This window comes from Lissotriton vulgaris, chromosome 2_1 (assembly GCF_964263255.1).
Source record: "Lissotriton vulgaris chromosome 2_1, aLisVul1.2, whole genome shotgun sequence".
NCBI lineage: Eukaryota > Metazoa > Chordata > Amphibia > Caudata > Salamandridae > Lissotriton > Lissotriton vulgaris.
The window spans coordinates 110,097,189-110,122,920 of NC_141687.1; the positions used below are offsets into that span (position 1 = coordinate 110,097,189).

Here is a 25,732-nt window from a genome sequence, read left to right on the forward strand (position 1 = left end):
CATCATGGCCAGTCTGCCGCACTCCATGATAAAAGGTATTGGAGTGATAGTATCCAATGGTCTTGACTCTAACAAATTCCTTATGCAGTCCAAAGTCTCTTGTTGCGGGATGCATGTATAGAGAGACTCGATGTCGAAACTCACCAATAGGTCAGTCTCGACGTTGAACTCGGTCTCTGCAAGGAGTCGTAGAACATCACCGGTGTCTTGCAAGTACGTTGGTGTATCTTTAACGATTGGTTTGAGAAAGAAATCCACAAAAGTGGATAATGGCTCAAGTAGAGAACCAATCCCCGAAATAATCGGGCGGCCCGGAGGAGGTCTCTTCTCCTTATGAATCTTCGGGAGACAATAAAAATAAGGAACCATAGGGTGACCTTATTGAATATGAAAAAAAACCACTCTCGCACTTCCATGCATGGCGTAATCATGAACGAATATCTCCATGGCAAGTGTGCACCATCAGGTTTAATAGTGACGAATACACCACGTCTCTTTCTAACAGACAAGGGTTTCTTAAAAGATTGGGCACTAATTGCGTGGCGCTGCATGCGCGATTGGCTTATCTTGATTATTAAAACCGCCAAGAAAACAGCCGACGCCTTATTGGTTGAGATCCAAGTTCTAGAGGGCCAAATTAATGCAGCTATCCGCCCGGTGCTCTATAAAAAGAATTTGGACGAGACTAATAAAACTAACAAAGAATATTATGATAACATCCTTGTAACTAAAGTTGAAAAATTCAAGAAAGATCTTGCACGATTCTCTATGGAAACCACCTACCCTTATATCAGTGACTCCTATGTAGCCCCGGTCTATAATACCAGAGGGAAGAGATACGGGTCTAACTACTCTTCCTCAGGCTCAGAATCAGAGTCTAGTGATCAAGGCAATTCGAACAGAGGGACACCTAACAGAGGGCGAGGCAGAGGTCCCCAGAGAAGATCCAACAGAGGGCGAGGAGGTCAGTACTACCCAAACCCAGGGCCTTGGTGGCCTCCAGCACCCTGGGGGTATCATCAACCACCGATGGGACCACCCCCTATGGGCCATCAAATTCCAAACTACCCACTCAATCCAAATCTCTACTTTGACCAGTCTTTTTTATGGCAGGGCCAAGGCAGAAGCCGCGGAAAGAGAAGAGGCCGACAGTCAGTGAATTGGGCACCGGACACCACGAACAACAGAGGGGGCCAATCCTAGAAGAAACCAGTGATCTAGTGGTCAATCTCAGCACCCGGATACTTACACCTACTGAGACTTCAGTCCTCAATAAAGGATTAGAATTCGTTCCAACCAATGAAGGAGACCCCTTCAATTTGAGGTGTGAATTGGAATCCTTCTACAGAAAAATCCGTTTACATTTCTTTTTCAAAACCACTAATGATAACATCAATTTGGAAGATTCTTTGGACCGTAACACAGGTCTTAGACCCAAATCCACATACACGCCACTCAACCATCAAGTTCCTGCGAGGGTTATTGCCTTTGAGCAAGCAGTCACCCATGACATTATGAACATGGACCAGACAAACAAAAGGACCTTTTCCAATATGACTAGAGTCGAAAGGTTGGCACTCGTGGGCCTGTCTAAAGATACCAACATCACAATAAAACCCGCTGACAAAGGCGGAGCTATTTTCTTACAAGATACTGACATCTATCACAGGGAGTGCAAACGGCAACTTAATGACTCTAAAGCCTATCGCCGGCTTACAGAAGATCCCACCATGAGGGTCTCCAATGACATCAAAAGGCTTATTGAAGAAGCATCCTGCGAAGGATGGATTACATCTCAAGAAGCCAGGTATCTCAGCACGACACATCCTGTGGTTCCTTATTTTTATTGTCTCCCGAAGATTCATAAGGAGAAGAGACCTCCTCTGGGCCGCCCGATTATTTCGGGGATTGGTTCTCTACTTGAGCCATTATCCACTTTTGTGGATTTCTTTCTCAAACCAATCGTTAAAGATACACCAACGTACTTGCAAGACACCGGTGATGTTCTACGACTCCTTGCAGAGACCGAGTTCAACGTCGAGACTGACCTATTGGTGAGTTTCGACGTCGAGTCTCTCTATACATGCATCCCGCAACAAGAGACTTTGGACTGCATAAGGAATTTGTTAGAGTCAAGACCATTGGATACTATCACTCCAATACCTTTTATCATGGAGTGCGCCAGACTGGCCATGATGGAGAACTATTTTCAATACCAGGATGACCTCTACCTCCAAGTCTCCGGAACATCAATGGGGAGTGTCTTTGCCCCTAGTCTTGCTAATTTGTATATGCACCAGTTTGAGCAAGACCATGTTCTGAACCACAGCAACCCTTTCTTAGGACAGGTGTTGCTGTGGCGCAGATATATTGATGACATCATTGTCATATGGAGAGGCACAAGCATTGAGGTCACCGATTTCCACACTTGGTTGAATTCTAGAAATCAATACCTCCACTTCACGATGGAATTCAGCAAAGAGCAGCTACCATTCTTAGATCTTCTTATCTTCCCTGGAGAGGGAGGCGTGCAAAGTCGACTCTATAAGAAACCCATGGCTCGGAATTCACTGCTATCGTACCGGAGTTTTCACCCGCAGTCACTACGTGACAACTTACCGGTAGGTCAATTTCTGAGGGTTCGTAGAAATTGTTCCTCGAACACCTTGTATGAACAACACGCTAAAGAGCTATCGTCGAACCTGAAGGAACGTCACTACCCCAATCATCTGATACGTCGGGCGCACAAAAGAGCATTCAACAATAATCGAGAGGCACTGATTGAACATCGACACAGTAAGACGCCTTCTGACAGGATTACGATGGTGCATACTTTCAGTACCCTATCCAATGTGGTCAAAAAAACGGTGCTGAAGCATTGGAAGATCCTGAACACAGCATCTGGTGCAATACCCAGGCCCTTGTTTGCCTTCAAAAGAGGGCCCAGCATCAGAGATAGTCTGGTTCATACCAGACCTAAGACACAGAGAAGAGATACCACTACCACTCTTGACACCATTTGGAATACTGCTCCGGTCCGGGGCACTACCCTTGCGGTGGTTGCACCGTTTGCCCCCAGACTCAGAAGACCCTTTCCATCGACATCGGCACATCCAGACCATGGAGGCTGACCAACCACACGAACTGCAACTCTGAGAAATTGATCTATATGATCACATGCCCTTGTTGTCTAGCATACATCGGACACACCACCAGGAAAGTCAAATTACGTATTAGTGAACACAAGAGCACGATACGTTGCAATAAACAGTCTACCTGCCTAACAAATCACTTTTTAGCTAAGAAACACAAAGCAGATGATTTGAGGTGGGTGGTCCTGGAACAACCTTTCAACCCTGCACACATTACAGATGTCTCACGGTTTTTGTTCATCAAGGAATAACGTTGGATTTTCAAATTAAAAACTGATGTGACAGGGTTGAATGACAATATCCCATGGGTGTCCATATGAACAGCTCATTTACCCTTTAGAGCACTGACCATAATGTATTGTCAATCCACTGGAATCTGTGCTTCTACTACACGGCTCGCTGTCCTTAATACCATCTGGGACCCCCCAGGTAAACTGTGCAATACATAGCCCGTTTAACAAAACATCTCTCTATGCCAGTCTTACCCCTAGAATGGACTTTGGTAGATACAACATACACACAAGATGGTCCCATCTTCCTTGAGTCCAATGCATAGCCTGTTCCTGCAGTACATATTTTGACATTGTACACCATGGTGGTTTTTACATATGTCTAAGTTTTACTTACATGATCAGTCATTCCTGTAGTGCCCCTCACTGGTATGCCCTTTGCATACAAAATAGACTAAGACATGCTCCTTTCCACATCTTTACGTTGAAATTGCAATACATCTCCAACAATGTATAGCTCATGTGCGTAACTGGTCCTTCAGTGCCCCGTTTTTCTGACTGTACCATCAAATATGCAGTCAAACGCGAGTTTATTATGCTTTTTGAATATTATTCATTATCTGTGTTCACTCTCGCGAGCGCCGACATGCTCCTGTCTGTAACATCACTTGTGCAGTCAATAGCCACACTATAGCGGATTATGCTGCAGGAATAACTATTTATCATCTTTGGTTATTTTTATAAACGCTAACTCTGGAGTAAAACACTAATTGAGAACGCGCATGCAACGAACACACAACACAACACGCAGGCGCCCTTACGATGAACGCTTACATGCCTACTCTGCGCATGCTCCGGTTTCGAACCACACTGCTAAAACGAGTGGCTCACCGGTGCGCATGCGCTTTGACGATGACTCGCGCATCGGTAGGACCGGCATCGGCCTATCAGCTGAGCCGAATGAACGCAACCTCCACCAATTAAGGAGGGTATTTAAATGCGCCTCTCACCTCTCCTCGTTGCCTCCCCTTCGGCTTTGGATCGAGCCGAGAGGTACCGACGGAGAGGTGAGTTGTTTCGACGCTGTCTGCCACATGCTGGCCCAATTGCGCTTTTCCACTGTCTTTTGGGATAGAATGGAGCTGTTTGCTCGGCCGGTTCGGCGCTTTAGCCTGTAAAAAACTTACTTAGAGGAGTAATTTTATATACTGATCTTTTCTACCAGTTAAGTGTCAGGGTAGACTATCCCTTAAGAATAGGCTGCAGCATAAAGCCAGCTGAGCCATCCCTCTCATTTCAGTAAATACTATACTGCATTGCAAACTGAAATTCAAGAATGCTTTTGGGTTTAAAATGCTTATCAACATTATGAGGGGAGTAATGCTATGAACACATCATCTCCCTTGTTAGTCATTACCTTCACTATTCAACACTTGATGCTACACCTAACCCCTTTTTTCTCCATGGTACTGTGATCATTGTGGGCAACTTACAACCAGTTGTGTGTATGCACAACTTCTAATACATATTAATGATTGAGGATACTGATCAGATTTCTGACAGTCTATCTGTATGTTTATACACATTTTTTTGTGCATAGAGCGGGGCCTCATTCTCCGAGCCGTTGCCGGGTGAGGTGAGGCTTGACTCCCACACATTGCTGGGTACGTCTACTTATCTTTCTAAACTGTATTCAGAATTCTCTGTGGTTTACCCTATGTGCAACCAGTAACTAATCAACTGGCCGTCATAGATTGGACTGGCCTAGCTAAGTCTTGTTTGGTCTTCATTGCATGATATGATAGCCTTTTCCAGGGTTGATTTCTCCTGATAGTCTGTCATATTTAGAGAACAAAAAATAGTATTTTTTCTCTTTGTCTTTGTTTGCAGGAACTGCATCCTCTATCATCACATGGTTCAAGAGGATACGGTAGGATGGTCCAATTGACCACATTATTTTACTGACAGACTTATTTTGGTCTGATACTTCACTTTTTGCACTATAATTAGAGTGTATCTTTGCAGTAGCAATTTTCATACTAGTGGCCCTGAAGAATGCCGGTGTAGTTTCACCTGATGGCAGAAACATGTTGGCCTAATCAACCACACAGCAAAGTAGACAGTGATTTTGTCACACTGTTATGCACCCTTTTTTTAATATGACGTCCAGGTGAATAATAATAAAGGGATCTTTCTTTTGCCTTGACCGTCATTTTAATATCACTCACTCACTCTTTTTCACTGCACTGCACTGTACCAGCACCGCTAGTGGCGTGGACACTTCCATCTTGTGAACCATAACAGCGTGATATCTAGCCAATTCATCTGGGCATGGATACACCAACTTGGTTCTAGATGTCCTACATGACGAGGCTCCGCCAAGAGGGTGGGCTGATAGGATTTCTACTGTACACTTAGTGTCTATCGACCATTTTGGTCTGGTTCAGTGCAATACCAGTGCGTAGCTCTCATTGAGGGCCATGAGGACTTAGCTTCTTCTCCTTTCAGACCTTCTAGTTCTTCTTGTTCTTTATGGTCTACCCCCAAACCGTTTGCCTTACTCCTTATATTTTTGCTGAACTCGTTTTTGTTGGCTTTAGAACGCTTTGCATCTCACCACTGCTAACCAGTGCTAAAGTGCTTGTGCTCTCTCCTTTAAACATACTAAAATAGTGTTACACCCAATTGGCACATTTAATTTACTCATAAGTGTGGGAGCCAAACTCCAATAATTGTAATTGGAATTGGAATTGAAGCATTTCTAGAGCATTTTAAACCAGGAAGCGCCAAATCACTAAACTGGAGGAGAACCATATGAAAGGTGAGGACCCACATCAGAGACAACCTCAATAGCAGGCAACTCTCAGGGAGGACTAATTAAAAAATACCCACATTTTCACCTGCTTACAAAAGATCAGGTACGAGATTAAACTCTTGCAGGTACATGCATCATTGGTGCCGTTTGCGATTCCTTATTTGCGAAAATTAAGGAATCGCAATTAAGGAATCGCAAACGGCAAAGCATCAAGAAATCGCAAAAGTTTTAGCGATTTCTTAATATTCCTTATTTGCGATTCCTTAATTGTGAATCGCAAATAAGGAATCGCTTTACATTGATTCCTATGGGCCTCGAGGCCCGTAGGAATCAATGGGAAGGCATTTTCATTTTGCGAATTCGCAATTAAGGAATCGCAAAATGAGAATGCAATTTCAAGTGTGCAGGGTGGGTCCAAAGGACCCCCCCTGCAACCTTGGAATGTCACGTAAGTACATTTTACTCACACACATGTCCCAAGGGCATGTGTGTGTAACATGTAAGTGTCAAATATGCATTTATTTGCATTTTTTACACTTTTCGCAAAATTACCATGAAGGTGTACTTCATGGTAATTTTTCCCTACAAAATTGCGAATTCGCAAAATAAAATTAATCATGCATGGCATTTAAGAAATCGCAAATTTTGCAATTTCTTAAATGCTATCGCAGTTTGAGAAATCGCAATAAATTGCGAATTCTTAAATTGCGATACATGAAAAATAAATGATGCATCCCAATAAGTGATTTTGGAATCGCAAACGGACGATTTTTGCGATTCGCACCATTTGCGATTCCAAAATCGCTTGATGCATGTGCCTGTTGATCTGTTCCGGGAGGGAGTTCCACAACCTAGCAGCCACCACTGTGAAGGCCTGTTCCGCCCACCTGACTTTCCTACACCTATGTTCCACCACCTTACTGCAACCAGCTGATTTTAGAGGCCTAGTAGAAACATACCAATTAAAGGCCAACCTAAGGTAAGTCGACCCCTGTAGATGGAGAGCCTTATGAGCCAAGCAAAGGGCTTTAAAAGACACCCGCTTCTGCACTAGCAAACAGTGTAGCAATCTCAATCCTTCCCTAAATGAGAAGTGTTTTGGTCCAGGAATTTAGCTGGAGCAGGCAGCAAAGAGATCGGGTGCAGGTTTATTAAATCGCCCCATCAGGCTTTTTCTTCAGAGGAATGACAACTGCCTCCTTCCAACCGTGCGGATACACACCAGAATCCAAGACCTGAGAATAGACCTTCCCCAAGGCCTACACTATAAGGTCAGGGACCAACTGCAGGACCCTGAGCGGGAGGGGATCTGTCACCCAAAAATTGACTCAGAGAAAACTCTTTGACATAAGTCCGTAGGAAAGTCCATAGGAAAGTGGTACCACGCGTACCCAGGCCCTGTAGATTATATGCTACCAGTGAGCCTGTAGCACTTTTTGTGCCACTCATTTAAGTAGCATTTTTAAACATGTCTCAGGTCTGTCATCACAGCCTGTGTGTGCAGTTTAAACTGTCATTTCCACCTGGCAAAATAAATGTTTTGCCATGCCCAAACCTTGCTTTTTAAAGCATATTAGTCACCCCTGGGGTAGACCCTGGATAGCCCCTGAAGTCAGAGTGGAGAGCATTTAAAAAGTTAAACAGGCACATTTTAGTTTAAATGTGCATGCATGAAAAACTCCTTTTTCACTATTGCAAGGCCTGCCTCTTCAATAGAATAACATTGGAGTTACCTTCTTACTTTCAATAAGCTGTAACTTCCAAGTGGCAACAGGTAAGCAGTTTATGCTTAATGTTGTTTAATTCGTAATGAAAATTCCTCACTTTTGGTAAAGTCAGATTTTAAATTACACATTTGAAAATACTACTTTTTGAAAATTGGCACTGAATTGTCCTAACCATTTGGTGCCTGCAGCCTATTCCTGGGTCACATGATTAGATGTAGTTGGCATATGGCCTTTGTATTCCTCCTAGACTTCCACATAATAGAGGGTCTGGTGTTGGCAGGATGGGCTATCTCTGGCAGGGTGAGGGGTTGGAGATATCATCTACTACACTTCCAATTTATTGGGGCTGCCTCATTCCACATAGAAAGGACTTCACACTAGCCTACTGTGCCCGAAGTCAGACTGGGACCAAGAGAGAGAGGCAGGAAATGACAGATGTCTCTGTAGGGGGAAACTTCAGGTATAAAAAGGGGACTCTCAGATTCACTTTTGGTTGTGGATACTACAGAAGAAGGGCACCACGCTGCTTTACTACTTGAGGCTTTTCGTGCATGCTGAGAAGGAAGACTGGACCTGCACCCTTCATCCCAGGCTGAAGTGACTCCAAATGCTGATTGACCACCTGTTCTGAGCGACGTAACACACTCCGGATGCCTCCCTGTATCTGCCTAGCTGACCTGCTGCCTGGACCTGCATCTGGACCTGCTACTGGAGCTACTTAAGCCCCGCTTGCCTCTACTAGAGCGAGTTTCTGATCCCCAACAGGTGCCCCTTAGGCTCTGGCCCCTTGGTGTGGTATCAGTTGAGCGCCTCCTTGAAGAAAAAACGAAATCCTGATGTTTTGGGCTCTTCACAACCACAAACAGGCCTGTTCGCACCAAGGTCTTGTCTCCCACACCAACCACCAACACAAAGCTCTGGTTAACCAGCACATTTTTGCTACAGTGACTGTCTGTGACTACCAGCAACGCAAGAGCTGCTCTACGCGCTACAGCATTGACAGCCTGCAGTGACGGCCAATTAAATTATCCAGCGACGACCGTCTGCGACGCTCAACAGGATCTTTGCACTACAGAGGCAACCATCCAAAACGCTCTCCCTGTTTCTTGTTGCAACCTCCACGAGAACTAAACTCTTCATGCTGGACTTTAGAAGGCAACCTTTTCAGCGAAACTTGCCTAGTCCCTGTATCAGGTTTACTTTCCATCTAAGTTTGCCTGAACTTGTGAACTTGTCAAGACCAGATAACTGCAAGTGGTGTTTTGTGCTTTTAGGTGCTATACTTCCTTTAATTTGCATATCTGTGGTTCTACTGATTGGAGTTTTGTCATTTGGTACAAATAATGTATAACATTTTTTGCTATTTTTCAAAATTGGTGTGAGAATTTTATTTTGAGTTGGGTTTTCACTTTATTAATGGTTGTGTGCTGCATATAAACTTTACACATTGCCCCTAATTGTAGCCTGATTGCTGTTTGCCAAGCTACCAAAGGGTTACACACAGGCTAATTTCTTGACTTTTTATGGTTAATGCGACAAGTATTGTGACTATTGCTTGAGTAGGGTTTCACCCCCCTCGACCAACAAACCAGTTTCCCACAGCTTGCAATAAGTCTAACCACTGGTAAACGCTTAGGGTAGCATTCCAAATAACCATTATTTCGCCCACTATATCACCTCAGTGTTGACCGAGCCATTTGCAAATTAGTCTTGGTTGCTCCAGTAAGAAAAGTCCAGAACAAACTGCCATGCCAGGTCCTATCTGAACCTGTCATATAACACCAAAGAGAGAGAAAGAGGCGATACGCTGGGCTCACGCCTGCCTCTTAGGAAACACTCCAAACACAATTCTGGTTCAGATACGCTCCAAACAGAGAAATGGCGCGACACACTCTTGACGTGCTTGGAATTTCCCATTTCTCAGCAGGGATATCAGCAGTAGGTTGACACCAACTAGGGCTAGGGAGAGACTTCCCTAAGCACATCAAGAGGGTGTCCCGCCATTTTTGTGTTTGGAGCATTTCTTAACCTGGACACACTCTACCCAAGGCCGGCTTCAGAAGGGTTTCCAGTGGTAAAGTGAGCAAGGGAACAGTGATTGGGTATACCCGTGGCCACTTAGTTCATTACATAATACACACAGAACATGATGGCTCGTCTGGCGGTTTGAGATGCACTGCGACCATGTGGAGCAGGGTATGCACTGATTTAGACCTGCAAGGTAAGCCTTTGTGTGGAGTGGGGCAGTGGGCAAAAAAATGGGTTGGAATGCTAGCCAGAGTGATTACCAGTACGTAGTTAGTTTTTTACAAGCATTCCTCCTATCACCTTTTCTGTGATTTGTATTACGCTCTAACTGGTCAAGAGTATACCCCGACATGGGCCCCTTGCTCACTCTGCAATGGGATCCAGAGCAAGTGTACCCTCGCGGGTGATAGAGCACTTTCCAAATACACATGACATTACATAGGATCCCATCTATATGTCAAAGACAAGACCTACCAAGGCCAGAACCGGTTTGGATCAATTAATGAATTTATATAGCATGAGCTGATGCCCGGAGGCGTTTAGGTGCCGGCATTCCTTCTGGAGAGAGCCTCGTATGGCAGTTCAGGAAGGACTGTTCCCAGAAGAAGTAAGGTCGGCACTGATTTGCATGAGGCAGATCTTTGTCCAGAATGCATAGTGGATGAAGAACAATGCACTGCAATACAGCCCAATTGACTGGCAGAGACTGAGTTCATTTGAGCATTTCATCCATCGCCATGTTGTTGCATTTTATATCTCAATTTTAGGCAATATGATATTTATTTGAAAAGTGAAATGGACAATGCACTGCCTTGGTCTTTACTAAATGTACCTTTTTGTGCTAAAATGCTGTGAGTCACATGCTGCTCAGATAAAAACCCAACAACCACTGTCATTCAGACGCTGGCTTCTAACATGGTATAACTGCCACAGTATTTCTGTGATGGGATTGCGAATTACTACAACTTTCTAAATCTGCAGTGATCTTAGCAAACCTTGGTAATGCAAATGCCATACATTTCAACCATCCCTGCACATTCTTATCTCTAACTTGATATCTAACAAACCTTTAAGGATATGTTGCCCAGATTCTAAGGAACTATTCTGCATAGCTCCTGTCCTTGATTGTGCTGCTGGTTCTTGTGTAAGGTGCAGAATGTTCATACCACAAACAAAAGGCACTACTGTAGTAATCTCTTGTACAGGAAGAGAGACAATTTTTATAACATTGTCGCTGGAACAACATGTCACACATCCTTCAACAACATCAGTAATTTGTCGGTCCATGGAAGGGGGATTTAACTTCTTCGAGTCTGATGACGGCCCCCAGCCGTCATGCATTACGGTGGGCGTGTGCTGATGACAGCTGGGGGCCATCATGAACCCGCTCACTACGGAAAACGCCGCACAGGCGCAGAATCGCGCCCGCGCCCAAGGGGTTAATGTCCCTTAAGTACTTTCAAAGTTTGGTCCTCTTGTTAGGGTTGATGCTGTTTCACGCTTTGCTGTTCGGGTCAATAGGAAGAATTGGTGGAACTTATCTAAGATCTACAACATTCCTAAGAGAGTAGTCTTGCAACAAGACCTTGAGCCACGAGATGTCGCAGATATGGTAAAAATGCCGTTTAAACAAACTTAGAAAGAGAGATCTGATTTGGCTGAGTTGTCTATGAAATATGTCCCCCCACTTAGAAGTGGTAGGATTACTCTTCTGCCTAATCGCATGGATTTGTAACTATATGCTCTGTCCAAGTATTTTACTTTGCATGGATTTGTAACTATTTGCTCTGTCCAAATATTTTAGTTTGAATGGATTTGTAACTATGGGGCATATGTAGGTAGGCGTTTGCGAATCGCAAACAGCCTTTTGGTATGTAGGTGCCACTTAGCAAAATAAGGAATCGCAAAAATTGTGATTCCTTATTTTGCTCAAGCATTTAAGGAATCGCAATTTTGCGATTCCTAAAATGCTATGTAGGAGTGCCTTTAAAATTGCGATTTTAGCTTAAGGAATCGCAAAATACCGCCTACTTCAAGTAGATGGTATTTTGCGATTTCCTGTAAAAATGTATTTTTTTTTTAATTCAAATTGCCATGTGGCGCACAGATATGCCCTTAGTGCATGTATGTGCGCCACATTTACTTACAGGCACATTCCAGGAGTGCAACAGGTGTTCTTTGGACACCCTGGCAGCCTTGGAATTGCGATTCTCTTTTGGCACATAGGAATGAATGGGACACTCATTCCTTAATTGCAATTCGCAATTTGCTAATCGCAATAAAGGAATTTTAGAGATTCACAAAAATAGTGCGATTTTTTTACCTACATTCCATTTTGCAATTCTCAAATAGCGATTCCTTAAAAATCGCTATTTGAGAATCGCAAAATGTGAATTACCTACATATGCCCCTAAATGCTCTGTCCAAGTATTTTAGTTCACTTTGTTGCTATCATATTATCCTTGTTTATTATTCCTCTTCATCGGATGTACACTGTTACCACGCGATGTATTACATCGCAGTACTTTATAACGCGTCTTTTACAACGCAAGTCGTTACCACGACTTGCGCTGTAGGGGTGCTGAACTTAGGAATAGTTCAATTTACTATTCCAACACCAGCCTACGTACAGTAGGGAAGGTGTTGGAATAGTAAATCTACTATTCCTTAGCCTAGAGCGCCCTCCAGCTCAAGTCGTGGTTACGACTTACGTTGTAAAAGACGCGTCGTAACTGCACTGCGGAGTAACATCCGCGTTGTAAAGGATGTTCCCCCTCTTTATCACGTTATCTATTTCTTTCAGGTTTTCTTCCTAGCTGATCTGTTCTTTTTGTCTCCATCTTTGTCTGTCTTCTTTTCTCCTTTTGCACTTTGTGATGTTGTTATTGGGAAGAGAGATGTTGTAGTAATCTCTTCTCTCTATAGTGGCATCTGTGATGACACTTTCACGACAATAGAATGTATATGTTTGAATGTCAGGGGACTGTTAGTTCCTGGGAGCTGTGGAGGCAAACGGACATTAAGTCTCCTTACCTACTTGTCTCAGCTTAATTAATTCAACTACCTTACCTGGTTGCTGCTGGAGCTTCCTCTTCGGCTGCTGTTCTGGCTCTCCCCACTCATGCTTGTGCTGTAGCAAAGAGCATCAAACCCCAGAATGCCTCCAACGCAGTCACCAATGAGACAAACCTGAAAAGTATATAGACAAGGTCAGCATCAGTGCTGTCTTTACTTGTGCATGTTTCTACGTTGATATTTCTGCATCACAATCCGAGGTGTGATGCTACAGGCAGCTATACATAGTAGAGAGATAGTTCAAGTTCAAGTTCAAGTTTAAAATTTGTATAGCGCACTACTCACCCAGAGGGTCTCAAGGCGCTTGAGGGAGGCGGGTACTTTAATTATCGAATATCCAAGTTTTTAGTTGTTTTCTGAAGGAGGTAGGAGAAATTAAATATCCTATGCACTAGTGATACTATTGTAAATACAAGTCCACTAACTGATGCATCTTGCTCGGAGAGAGAATATGGTTTGATGTGTGTTGCTAGATGATGGTTCTCCAGGGCAGTGAGATGTTACTTCATCAGTACAACCAATAAGTATGAAAAAACCTGCATTTGAGGCATATCACATTAAACACCTGTCTCTGGTATTTTAATGGAGGAAGTTCAAGATGCCTGACTTGTTTTGCCCTCGAAGATCATCCATGATTTCACCTGCTCTAGAACAGTAGTGTACAATAAAGGCTGAGGATGACTGAGGTTCTGCCCAAAAAGAACTGAGGTGGGTTGGCCAAGGACAGCCTTTTAAAATATCCATCAGGAAAACGTTTACATGCAATGAACTCAAATGCAAAATATTTGCATAGTCGATGGGGGTACTGAGACCCTCGCCTGATGTAGCCCGGAGGGCCAGCGCTGGATATCACTTCCCTACAATGACCAAATGGCTTCAGTTAACTGGAAATCAGTACAATCTTGCCACACTGCAAATAACCAGTGCAACTCAATGCCTTATTAACCCATGGATGCTGTAGAGGTCCTTCTAACATCCAATCTTGTGCCCTTAAGATTGCATCAAGAGCTTTACAAAAAATGCATCTAGGTCTACGCTGATCAACCAAATTCACCGTGAGAACAAAGTTCAAACCAGCCCCTTGATGCACCAAATGAAGCCTGAAATTGAACAAGACACCATAGTCTTTTTCGCCCCACAAAGAGATGCACATACATCCGCAAGATATCTTCTACACAGGTTAACACTATTGCAACCTCCACTAAGCCCACTGGCTCACTGTTATTTGCTCCACCAAAGTAATGAAGCAGCAAATCCAAATGTTGTCAAATGGCCTTCTGTTCACCCTACTCTAGAGCATGGTAGGACGCCAGGTGAGTGGAAGACAGTGACAGCACAACCACTTTTGAAGAAACCAACGCTATCACCTGATGATTCTAATAACTTTCATCCCATCTCCTTTTCACCCTATTTGAGAACATTTTGGAGAAAACAGTTTTCACATGACTCTTCTTTTTTCTCCAAGATTTCTTCAATCTGGCTTTAGAATCAGAAACATCACTGAAGTAGAGTTACTGTGCAGTGAAGATGAGTGGATGGCAGTGGTGTTGGAAGTACTCATTCTCCATGACCATTCGATCACCTTCAACACATCGACTCTGCACTTTTTACTACAAGACTTCAGGAAACTGGCCAAGACAGCGTAGATGCATTTTAGCTAGAAATAGGATATAAATACATTCATACATATTTTTCTTTTTGTAAGTCACCCCAGACAATTTTTCATCCTTCATAAATATCAGTGAAAAAATCCATCAAATACAGTGTGCCTCAGGAATTGGTACCTCCACAATTGTCATACTTTGTCTAGAAGCTTCCATTAGCGCACTCCCTTGGCGTAAAAAACTTATGCTGAGGGTCCACAATTCATTCGCAAACTAGTGGAACCTAAGACATGATGGGATATGATACAGACAACCTGTATCATATCCCATTATTTATTTCCATCTGTTCTTAAAATAAATCAGGAATATATGGCTTCACATTCTCTGAAATTAAATCCAAACAAAACTGAACGGCTCATAAGCCAACATTTTCTGGATGAGTAAACTCCCATTCGATGGCCAGTCATACCCAGGCCATGGTACATAAGAACCTAGGCATCCATTTTGATTCTGATCTTTCATAGGAGTCTCAAATTTCCAAAGTAGCAAGTTTCTACTTCTGGTAGATGGAACCCCTAAGGAAACTCCTGCCTTTCATTAAACCAGAGCACCACACTAACATTGCACTAGGCATCCCTAAAACCCATCTAGATTATGGTAACTCACTTTACCTAAAGTTGTCCAACAAGAATCTTCAAAATGGGCAGAATGCTGATGCTAGACTCATAATGGGCTTGAGGCGATTAGAGCACACCACCTCAACATTGAGAGACCTTCACTGACTTCCTATCAGTATAAGAATCATTTTCAAAGCTAGCTATGACAAGTGTGCTTCACAATTCATTCTTTCAAACTCTTCTTTATTCTTTAAAGACAAACTTCAAACACACAGGATGAACCACACACTGTGTTCAGTAGATCAATTCTTGTTAAACATTCCCCAAAACCACAACCAGCAACTTTGGCGACAGGGGGCCTTATTTATTTTGCTGCGCCGCTTTGAGTCACTTACAAAGCACAGGGATCCGTCATATCTACATATGACGGATCTCTGTGCTTCCTGCTGCTCTGGAGCACAATTGGCTGCCATGCACCATGTTCTTTAAGTCTTGCTTTTCCATATCTCACATTTATCTAGCCAAGTATGGGAGAAAGCTGTCAATAGCATTTTATCAAAAAACAAAGAAATAAATCCTCTTTTAGGAATTATCATACTGATGAAAAACGAAACTACCTAAAAGGGTATTAAAAGAATCTGAGATGGGTTATTATGGGACACAATGGAAAGAGGACAAGGAATGTTGGTGGAATGCAAAGGAGAACATATCTGCAGAAGACTCCTAAAAACCATGAGGGGAAAGGGAGGAGTATTTGGGGAACCTCCAATAAAAAGGAGATTCTAAAGGGAGGTGGTGAATTGCAGACCAGACAGGGACGATACTTCGAAAAGAATAGAAAAATAAATAAGCTAAATAAAGTAGATGAGCGAGGGACCAGGGCAAAATTATCATAGACACTGGGATATAAACAGAGGCATAAGAAATAAGGAAAAAAGGAGCCACGGCAAACTGTGAAACTAAACGGTCTTTCACTGGGTTGGTTTAGTCTGGGGACTGTCCAGTTGTAAAAATAAATTAAACATTCTTGAAGAAAAGTTTTAAATGCATCAGAAACCTCTGCATTTATGCTCCCTTCATCTGCCTTCTTTGGATTTCCTCCTAAATGCATTCGTATCCCCAACACTGTTCATTGATTACCCATGCTTAAAAGTATAAATGCTGGGTCCCAAAGCTTTTCTTGGAAACCTCTGGCCGGTTCTGCTGAATTTCTGGGTTGTTAAATACCAAGCTGTGATGTTTTGATTCCACCTCATGCCTATTTCATCAACCACCAAACACCCTTTGAAGCTTCATCTCACTCTTGTAGATTCTTTTTGATCCCTCCTATCTCCCTTAGTCCCCCCTTGGGTAAAGCAATCTTATTTTATTTGCAACATTGACCCTATACCATTCACTATATGGGTAACCAAGTTCAGGGAATATCTATAGTTGTCCTGAAAAATAAAAACAGATGTTTGTATCCCACCTAAATATAACAATACTTTAGCCATTGTTTTTTTCCAGTGAATTTCTAGTTTGTTTTCTAATGTAAAGTAATATTGAATTATGATATGTAAATCCAATCCCCTACGGTGGCCAACCCCGTAAAGGCATCCAACCCCACACTGCACAGTGCCTTCAGTCGGCTTGGTTGGCCACAGGACCTGGCCTGTGGTCAATTCATCGTACACAGTCAACATCTTGCTGCACATGGCCTTCGGCCATGCTTGGTAGGAGGTCGGCCACAAGACCTGGCCGGTATCCAGAGCCTGTGGCCAACCTCCCCATAGGCAGCCAACCTCACCTTATATGCGGCCTTCTGCCATATGCAGCAGTGGGTTGGCCATAGTGCCTGGCCCAAGGGACCCCGTTCCCCAGTACCTTTTTAAAAATTAAAGTTGAGGGTGGCTGTGTGGGCCCCCAAGCCGAGCCTCTTTAGGTCCAGTGGACCCCGTACCCAAGGGCCATACTGATAAGTTAAAAGGGGAGGGGACTTCACTACCCCCCTCCCGGAGCCTAGTTAGGCTAATGGGGACCTCATCTCCCAGGGCCATACATATATGTAAAAAGGGGAGGGAGGTCCCATGGCCCCCCTGTCGAGCCTTGTAAGTACCAGAGTACCCTATCCCCCAGGGCCATTTCTCAAAATAAATGGGAAGGGGCCATGGCGCCCACCTACCGAATCCATTATTGGCTTCGGGTAACCCATCCCCAACGGTCACTTATTTAAATAAAGGGAAGGAGGACCACGAAGTACCCCCTCCCCTAGCCTTGTTAGGCCTTTGGAACCCCATCCCCTAGGGCAAATTCTAAAAATAAAGGGGAGGGGATAGTGAGGCCACCCGTCACCATGCCGTTATCAGCCTCAGTACACCATCCCCCAGGGCCACTTACTCAAATAAAGGGGAGGGTTTTTTTGTGTTATGGTATTTGCATTGGTTTGTAAGGAAAACCAGCGCAAAGCATTGCATTTAGTTATGCCCCATTAGGATGGCGGGCGGATCACCCCCACAGGGCTGGCAGTAGGCACTGCCGGCCCGGCATCCTTGCAGCAAAGACCCAACACCATATTACTATGGCTGGGGGGTCCGCGGCGAACGGAAAGACCGTATATCCAGTTTGGGGCATATTATCAAGCAGGGAGTTAAAAATTATCACCGTTTTAGCTGCAGAAAACTGCCGCTAAAGCGGTGATATTGGGCTTGATAATATGTCCATGTGAATTCCAATAGAAACCCATGTTCTGGTGTGAACATAGGCTTCTATTGGAATTCTCTACGGCATATTATCAAGGTCATTATCGCCCCTTTATCGGCAGTTTTCTGCCGCTAAAACAGTGATAATTTTAACGCCCTACTTGATAATATGCCCCTAAATCGCACAGACTAAAGCAATAGCTGCCTATATCACATGTTGTTGAACAAATGGACAGATCCATGCCACGTGTTCTGATTTACCACCGCCTATGTAAAAAGACAAACATCACGTTTGCAAAAAGATTTTTAACTCAAAATAACGTGCTTTTAAAGAAATGCTGCTTTTTCGTGCAAATATCCCATTTAATGCCCAGAATGTCTACCTTATTTCACACCTTGACCTACCTGTCCGTCAAAGCCAGCCCCGTCCTCTGACTTGAGAAATTCATTGTACACTTGGTTTGCTTTACTAATCACCATGGCAACAGCATCCTGGTACTGCGGAGAGGAGATGGCCAGCAGAGGTAAGGCAGCAAGTGGGATGTGGTCGTCGCTGTTGCTCAGGCAGCTCTCATCATAGCTGTACGGGTTCAGGCTGGAAGAAAAGACATTCAGGTGTGAAGGGGCAATCCAGCAAAGCACAGGGCAAGAAATCAAAAAGCAACACCTGAGGAGATACACGGATATCCAGCCAGGTGTGAAACAGTTGTCAGTGAATTGAACAGCATAATGGAACAGCAGGCAATCCTGTTAGTATTAAAGATCACAGAAGAGGAAATGTTGCCACCCCCGGATGAATCTGGGTACCTGCGGTTCAACTATTTATAACTCATGCTCCCCTCAAACATTTGTTAATCATTGGATGACATTTTGACTGGCTTTATGTAGGCAAATTACAGTATGATTCCTAAAAACATAATCTAGTAATACACCATTAACACTTCAATCCCACCTCTCGCCTACATCATACAGTGAGCACACACCCTAAAACATTTTTTTTGCACTCAATCCGACAATGATGTCACGTTTACTACCAACTACAATAAAGAGATTTTTTTAATATAGATGTTTCCTGTTCAATTCATTGAGGACTCGGTTCCTAATGCAAATAAATGTGTTGTCATCATCATCAGGATTGACAAACATTCTCCTCTCTTCTTCTTTGTGAATCCCTTCCTTAATCAATAAGGTTAAAGAGAAACAAAAAAGGTCTAATGCGTTTCTCAATCACTCAACTCATGGTGAAAGTTAAAGTATCTTGATGAACAGCAGATGCGACCCAGCCAGGGAACTTGCTGACTTTTCAGCAGTCCACGGTCATTAATTAATTTGGCTGTACATTTTTACTCATGAGTTGAGTGATTTTCTAATTTTTCGATTACATGCTTTGTTTGAGGAAGTACATTATGGTGGTGTCAAATAAATGTTTGTACTTTCAATATATAACTTGTATGCGATTTATTAGCAATCCGCCCGCCATCCATACAGCAAAGACCCCCACCATATTATGATGGCTGGGGAGTCCGCGGCGGACGGAAAGACTGTCCACCGCTTTTCCGCCTGGTCGACGAATCGACCGGGCGTAAAAGGTTTCAATATGGTGCCGTGTCTGTTAGACACCGCCAGCCATATTACAATGGGGTCGGAAACAAGCAGAGTTTTCTTGCAGGGGCCTGTTGCAGGCCCCCTAGGACTCTGGGGGGTGAGGTGTGCAAATGGGGGGGGGTACCTGTGGTACCCCCCTACTGTCACGTGGTGCATTGAAAGGCACAACTTGCCTTTGTGGAATTGCGGCGGGCGGTGCTTTCAGCACCACCCGCTGCAATGTTATAAATGCCTGATGCCCACGCCAGTGTTGCGGGTCCATCCTAATTGTGGGTGTGGGACCACCACAAGCATTGCGGGCGGTCCCGAATCCCAGGGGTATGGCGGGCGGACTAATGACCCCCCATATTTGGTCCCACTGACAGCTCTCGCTAACCCGTTCATTGCCCTAGAAATACATATGCTATAATTAAAATCAATTGAAAAGCGAGCACAAGTCAAACAGATGATATATGTTTATGTGTGTGAGATCCATTTTATCTATTCCTTCAATTCTCAGTTTAAATATGAGCAGTTATTTTTAATTTCATTTTAGTACATCGAATAAGACACTTTATATAGATTTCATCACAAAAAATAAAGCACATTATCGGGGTCTTTGAAAGGTAACCATCATGTCTTTCACTTTGCCTAGTTGTTATTTGACACATAAATATATTTTTTGTGAAGGTAGGGGTTCTCATTATTAGTGCCTCCAATGACCTCTGCTTGTACTGGCATTGACGCCCCTACCCCAAATCACATTTTTAAGCCACCATGCAAGACCTTTAAATAACTACACACATTATGCATGCATAACTATATCCCTAGTAAGTCTACTTTTTGGAATCTATAGTCCTGTGAAAATGCACTTTCCTATATATGTTTTTCATTCCAAATGTTCTATCAAAATTCCAAAGAGGGTGAACAGATTGCACAATAAGCTTCCAGACCAGAATGGCAAAGAAAACATTGATGTGGTCTATTCACAAACTGCATTTTGTAGTATGTTTCGTAACACTACAATAGTACTACAGATCCTCTGCAAAATACTATTCGCTTGCCCTCATGTGGAGTCTCTTCTATCTTATTCTGTGTGGAGATCTCCACCCTGACTGCGGAGTCTCTATACATTTTAGCAGTTAATGTGGGAGTGACAGTAGGAGTGGCTGAAAGATGGGGCACACTACTAAATGGAGGGAGTTAAGAAGGAGTACAGAAGAATTAATGAAGGGTGTAGGTAGGGGCGTGTGCCCACCCACAGAAGAGTAAACCCATTGCTATTCACACACTGCCCTTCTAAACTTAGTACCCCCAGAAAATTACCAAAACTGTAGCACATTACTACAGCACAGCTGAAGTAGTTTACCACTGTTACTGCACCTCCTTCCCATAGAAGTCAAAGAAGGTAAAGACTTGGGAAATAGTGTTAAATTAATTTCAAAATATTTAAAATAGTAGGAAATATAAATATAATTTAATGTATAAAATAAATAGTACTCACATGTATGAATTTGGCACCACCCCTTTTTCAGGGGGTGGAGGCGTATACGTTCACAGTTTTGAGTAACTTTACACTCAGATTTTGTCAATAGTCCAAAGTTACTCAAAAGTGTAAGAGTTAATTGCACATGTAAATTACTCATAAGTGTATGTTACCTTGGTGAATAGCCCTCTCTGTCTAACTCATGGTACCACAGCAGAAGGAAAAGAGGGAAGTGGAAGCTAAACTGCAACCAGCATGGTTAGACAAGGAGGTAAAAGACTGGAACTGGTTTCTCACCCTAGGGGGAAAATTCAGAAAGTACTATATAGGAGCAGTCCATTCAGTTTTTCCACAGCTCCCACACCTTGGTTACTATATCACCTGTATAAGGCGTTCAACTGTTTTAAAGACTCTCAATCCTTTCTGACGAAATTGACTGAATGGGAGAGCGAGGCCAACCTTCCAATAAAAAGTGACAGCTTTCATCCTTCTGCAAGTTAATATGTACAATAGACTACTTCCTGGCCATGACAGAGGAAATATAAACCGCCTGGATTAACCAAAATGGTAAACAGCCTTTACAACGCGGGCATTACCCCGCACTGCCATTACAACGCTGCTTTTACAACGCAAGTCGTTACAACGACTTGCGCTGGAGGGCGCTGTTGGATAGGGAATAGTTAATTTTCTATTCCAACACCTTCCCTACTGTAATGTGGGCTGGAGTTGGAATAGAAAATTTAACTATTCCACTATCCAGCCCTTACAGCACAAGTCATTGTAACGACTTGCATTGTAAAAACAGAGTTGTAATGGAACGCGGGGTAAAAGCCCGTGTTGTACTGCCATACAACCAACAAAAATATGCCTTTGTTGATAATTGCTACTATGAATTTGGAAAATCTGCTTCACAGTTTCCCACACGGAGGCCAGGACTAGTTAACAATCAGGCACCCTAAGATGGTGTGTTGAAACTTTAAAAAACATAATTGCCAACACAGGTGGCAAAATCAGCTTGGTGCCATGGAGTCTTTGAGGGATCCTTAAGACCCTTAACAGGAGAAAGAAATTGAACCAGACTAGTGGCGAGACAATATTGCTGGCAGATTGGCCTCTTCCTGGACTTTACGTCATGTAGACTTGTTTGGGCGCAATGGAAGGTAATCATTATTGAATTCTAAGCTTGAACACCCTGGGAACCTCTTCCCCCCTGGTCACCTGTGCGCTTCATGACCACCTTTACAAGGTGTCCATCAATGACATACATTTCAGGAAAGGCCTGCGCCCAAGGAGGAAATGGAAAAAGGTCCAAATCTGCAAATCTTATGTTACACAAAGAATAGGATGGGGTATACGCAACATTCTTTAATACATCTGACACTGACAGATCTCATTATTGTCCACGTTTTTTCAAAAGGACAGCCTTTTCCTGATCAGACATTTGGAGTTAAACCACAGCGAATCATTAACCGAGTCGAAGACTTTGTTAGCAGTGGGATAGTCAAATCTGTTCAGGACCTTCCTGGTGGATTGTAGGTCACAGAATAAGCAAGGAACGCTGTGAGTTCATGGTCATAAAGAATTTACGGACAAAAAAGAAGAAGGGCAAATATCCATTCTTTGTTTCTAACCACAATAGAAGGTCTTATGAATTGGATGGCTCAGTCAGCCATTTCACTCTTGCCACATGATAAAGTAGTTAAAAGAGGCAATACAATCTCTGTTGGACTAGGTCCTCTCTGCAGGGTCCCCCACAAATATTTTTCCTTAACCCTTTCTATTTTTCCTGCATTTCTTTCTGTTTACCGTACGACTCTGCACTTTCAAACTGCTAGAGAAGTGCTAAAATGCCTGTGCTCACTCCCTAAATCTTGGTAAAGTTGGCTTACATCTGATGGGTATATTTATTTGCTTATAAGTCGCTAATAAAGCGGTATACCATAAACCCAGCTCTGGTATATTAAATGTTACTGCTGGGCCTGAAACAATTATTTTGCCACCCACCTAAGTAGTCCCTTAAAACATGTCTCAAGGCTCCGATTCCAGCCTGCTGGCAGCTTTAAACTGCCAATTCACCTTGGCAATATAACCACCTCACCAAACCTTTATCTTCTATTTTATTACACATGTCAACCCTATGGTAAGCTCTAGGCAGCCCATAGGGCAGGGTGCATTGTAATTAAAAGGTGGAACATATACTTTTAGGTTTTACATGTTTTGCTTTTCACTACTGTGAGGCCTACCTCTCCCATAGGATAACATTGGGTTGCGTGCTAGCGAACAGTCAAGGCTCTGGAACCAAGCAGACGGCGAAGGGGAAGTACTGAGACAAGTTAATTGATAAACTGTAGTGACAGAAATAGAAGGGGCTTAAAGGAAGAGGTCCGACGAATGCTGCAAACCTGGGTCAGGTGAGCCAGTCCCTTTAAAAAGCGTGACATCTGACAAATAGAGTTGTGTCACCTTCCGTATGGTTGGATTACATTTCTCAATCTATGGAAGAATCTCTATAGGAGTGCACGTGTCACACGTTCAGACTGTGCAGAAAATAAAGATGACAAGACAAGACACGCAGCAAAGCTTACTCCTGAAATATAAAGATCAATGCTTTTGTACAAATAAGACAACACCTCTGAAGGGCTGTAGGAATGGGTGTAGCGGCAATAATCAAGGCCAAGATTACTGCAAATGGAACAGGATTGGAAGAAATTATTTTTCTGTTGAATTGAACAAATTGTGCGAAACATAGGAGCCAGCTGCTCATGAATTATTTTGCTTGTTGAAACAAACCTATGTTCACCTTTTCTGGCTTATTGTTTTGCTGATTGAGTTAGCTTGAAAGCCAAGAACTCAAGTTATAATAAAAAATAAAAATATTTGTATAAACTGCTCTTGGAGAAATGGCAAGTCTTTAATTATCCACAAAATATAAACAAACTTGGGGGGTGACGCTGACCAGCGCAAAATGTTTTTTTTTTTGCTCTTTAGTTTCCAGCGCAAAACTTGTTTTGCCCTGGAGAGCACCCTCAAAGTAGCGCAAAGTAGCATGAAGCACTGCTTTGCATTACTTAGCGCTGAGGAGGCATTACATGGGTTGGACTTGGGTATTCCCATGCAATCCCCCATGCCTATTGACACAAAACCATAGATTTACAAAGATTTGCAGACATGGTGTCACGCCAAAAGTTAACGCCCTTTCAAAGGAGGCGCTAACAGGGGAAATGCTCTCATTTCTTTGTGCTTTTCCGACTTTGCATGCGTGCTGCACTGTGCAGCACGCACACAAAGTGGGAAATACTTTGTATCGTGTCTAGTCATAATAATTTGTGCAGGAAGGGTACCCTTCCAGTACAAAACCTATGCTAGACTCAAGAACACATTCTAGAGCTCTGGCGCTAAGGTGTGTGCGTGGTGCACGGCAGCTGGAATCAATGCTGAAACCGATGAAAAAAGAGGAGTGGGCCATGTCTCTAAAGATAAGTTGCTCGCCTGCCCCCTACCGGTCATGAAATGCAGCGCAGCCTCGCTAGGGCCTGTGTTTCATTGCGCGGATTTAAAAAAAAAACTTCCCTATAGTTTTGAAATTATAGCCTGTCGGTGGTATATTCAAGAAGAGGGATGAAAAGAAACACTCCAGGAAAAAATCAAGCATACTGTTCTATGGATATAAACGGCACATGGCGTCCACAGTCAGCTGGCCGCTTGCTGGGCAAATTTTATATCTTCAAGCACACCAGCATTACTGTGTACATATGGCAGACTGACAAGGTGTCTGACAGCTGTCACTAGTCCGAGATCGTGACCAGGTGTTGTGCTCCAGCAGTACTGGGACTGAGTCAGGTGCCATCCACTGTGCTGCTCTGCAGGGACAGTGCGGAATGAGTGCGGCGCAGCAGCTCTGGGGGGACAGTCGCATTCAGTCCCCACCGGCAGTTCAGGACCTGTTAGAGAGGATAGTCAGGGAAGCAGTTGGGCCATGTCCGACAGAGTGGCTGTGGTCTCTCAGGGATTCAATGTGTGGTCCAGCAGGGCAAAAGAACCATGTGGTGCTGATAAGAGCCGCTGCATTATGGAAGGTAGGCGTCGCGCACTATGGGGTAGTGGTTACTGTGAAACCCTGGTACCGGGCATACAGATGCCACACTACGCACAGGTGCACATCAAATACTGGAGATGCCTAACTTTGTTGAAGCCCAAGCGTCCCCTAATGGGTAAGGGGCACGTGGAGTCCACTTTGGGGGCAGATGTATACAGCCTCTTTTACAAGTTTTGTGTGGTAAAAATGGTTACTACTGCATTGGGGCCCATGAGACACTTCTATAAAAGTTCCTCAGCACTACATTTTACCAACAGATAGTGATTCCTCTTCACATTTCGTTGTCTAATTTCTGATCCTTGAGACACCAAGAATCAACTGAGCAAGTCAACAATTCCAAAGGGACTACCTCGCTTCCACTCAGATGTCAAACTCTGACACTCCCAATGAATCTCATAGGCTTCGTTGGCTCACATCCTGTATATATATGTATGTGATCTTTCTATAGTGCCAACTTTACAAAAAGGCAGTGGAGCCGCTGTTTAAGGTCAAGACAACCATTAAGTGAACGAGTGATAAGACAGGTGTAGTGGCGTAAAAAAAATATTGAGGGCTCCCGCTGCAAAGTATACGGCGGGGTCCCCCTTCCCCAGGCCAATCACCAACTACTTTTGCAGAGGTGGGCCCTCTGGAGATCTGG

At 43.5% G+C, this 25,732-nt stretch overlaps 1 protein-coding gene across 1 annotated transcript in view; it reads right to left on the reverse strand.

The window, feature by feature from the left end:
- PITPNM3 (PITPNM family member 3) overlaps positions 1 to 25,732 on the reverse strand; it is a 1,845,859-nt gene that overhangs the window by 390,114 nt on the left and 1,430,013 nt on the right. Inside the window, exons 6-7 of the mRNA XM_086954539.1 lie at positions 18,332 to 18,521; positions 13,022 to 13,141 (exon numbers count right to left, since the gene is read on the reverse strand). Coding sequence (XP_086810665.1) covers positions 13,022 to 13,141; positions 18,332 to 18,521 — 310 coding nt within the window. The remainder of the gene's footprint in view (positions 1 to 13,021; positions 13,142 to 18,331; positions 18,522 to 25,732) is intronic.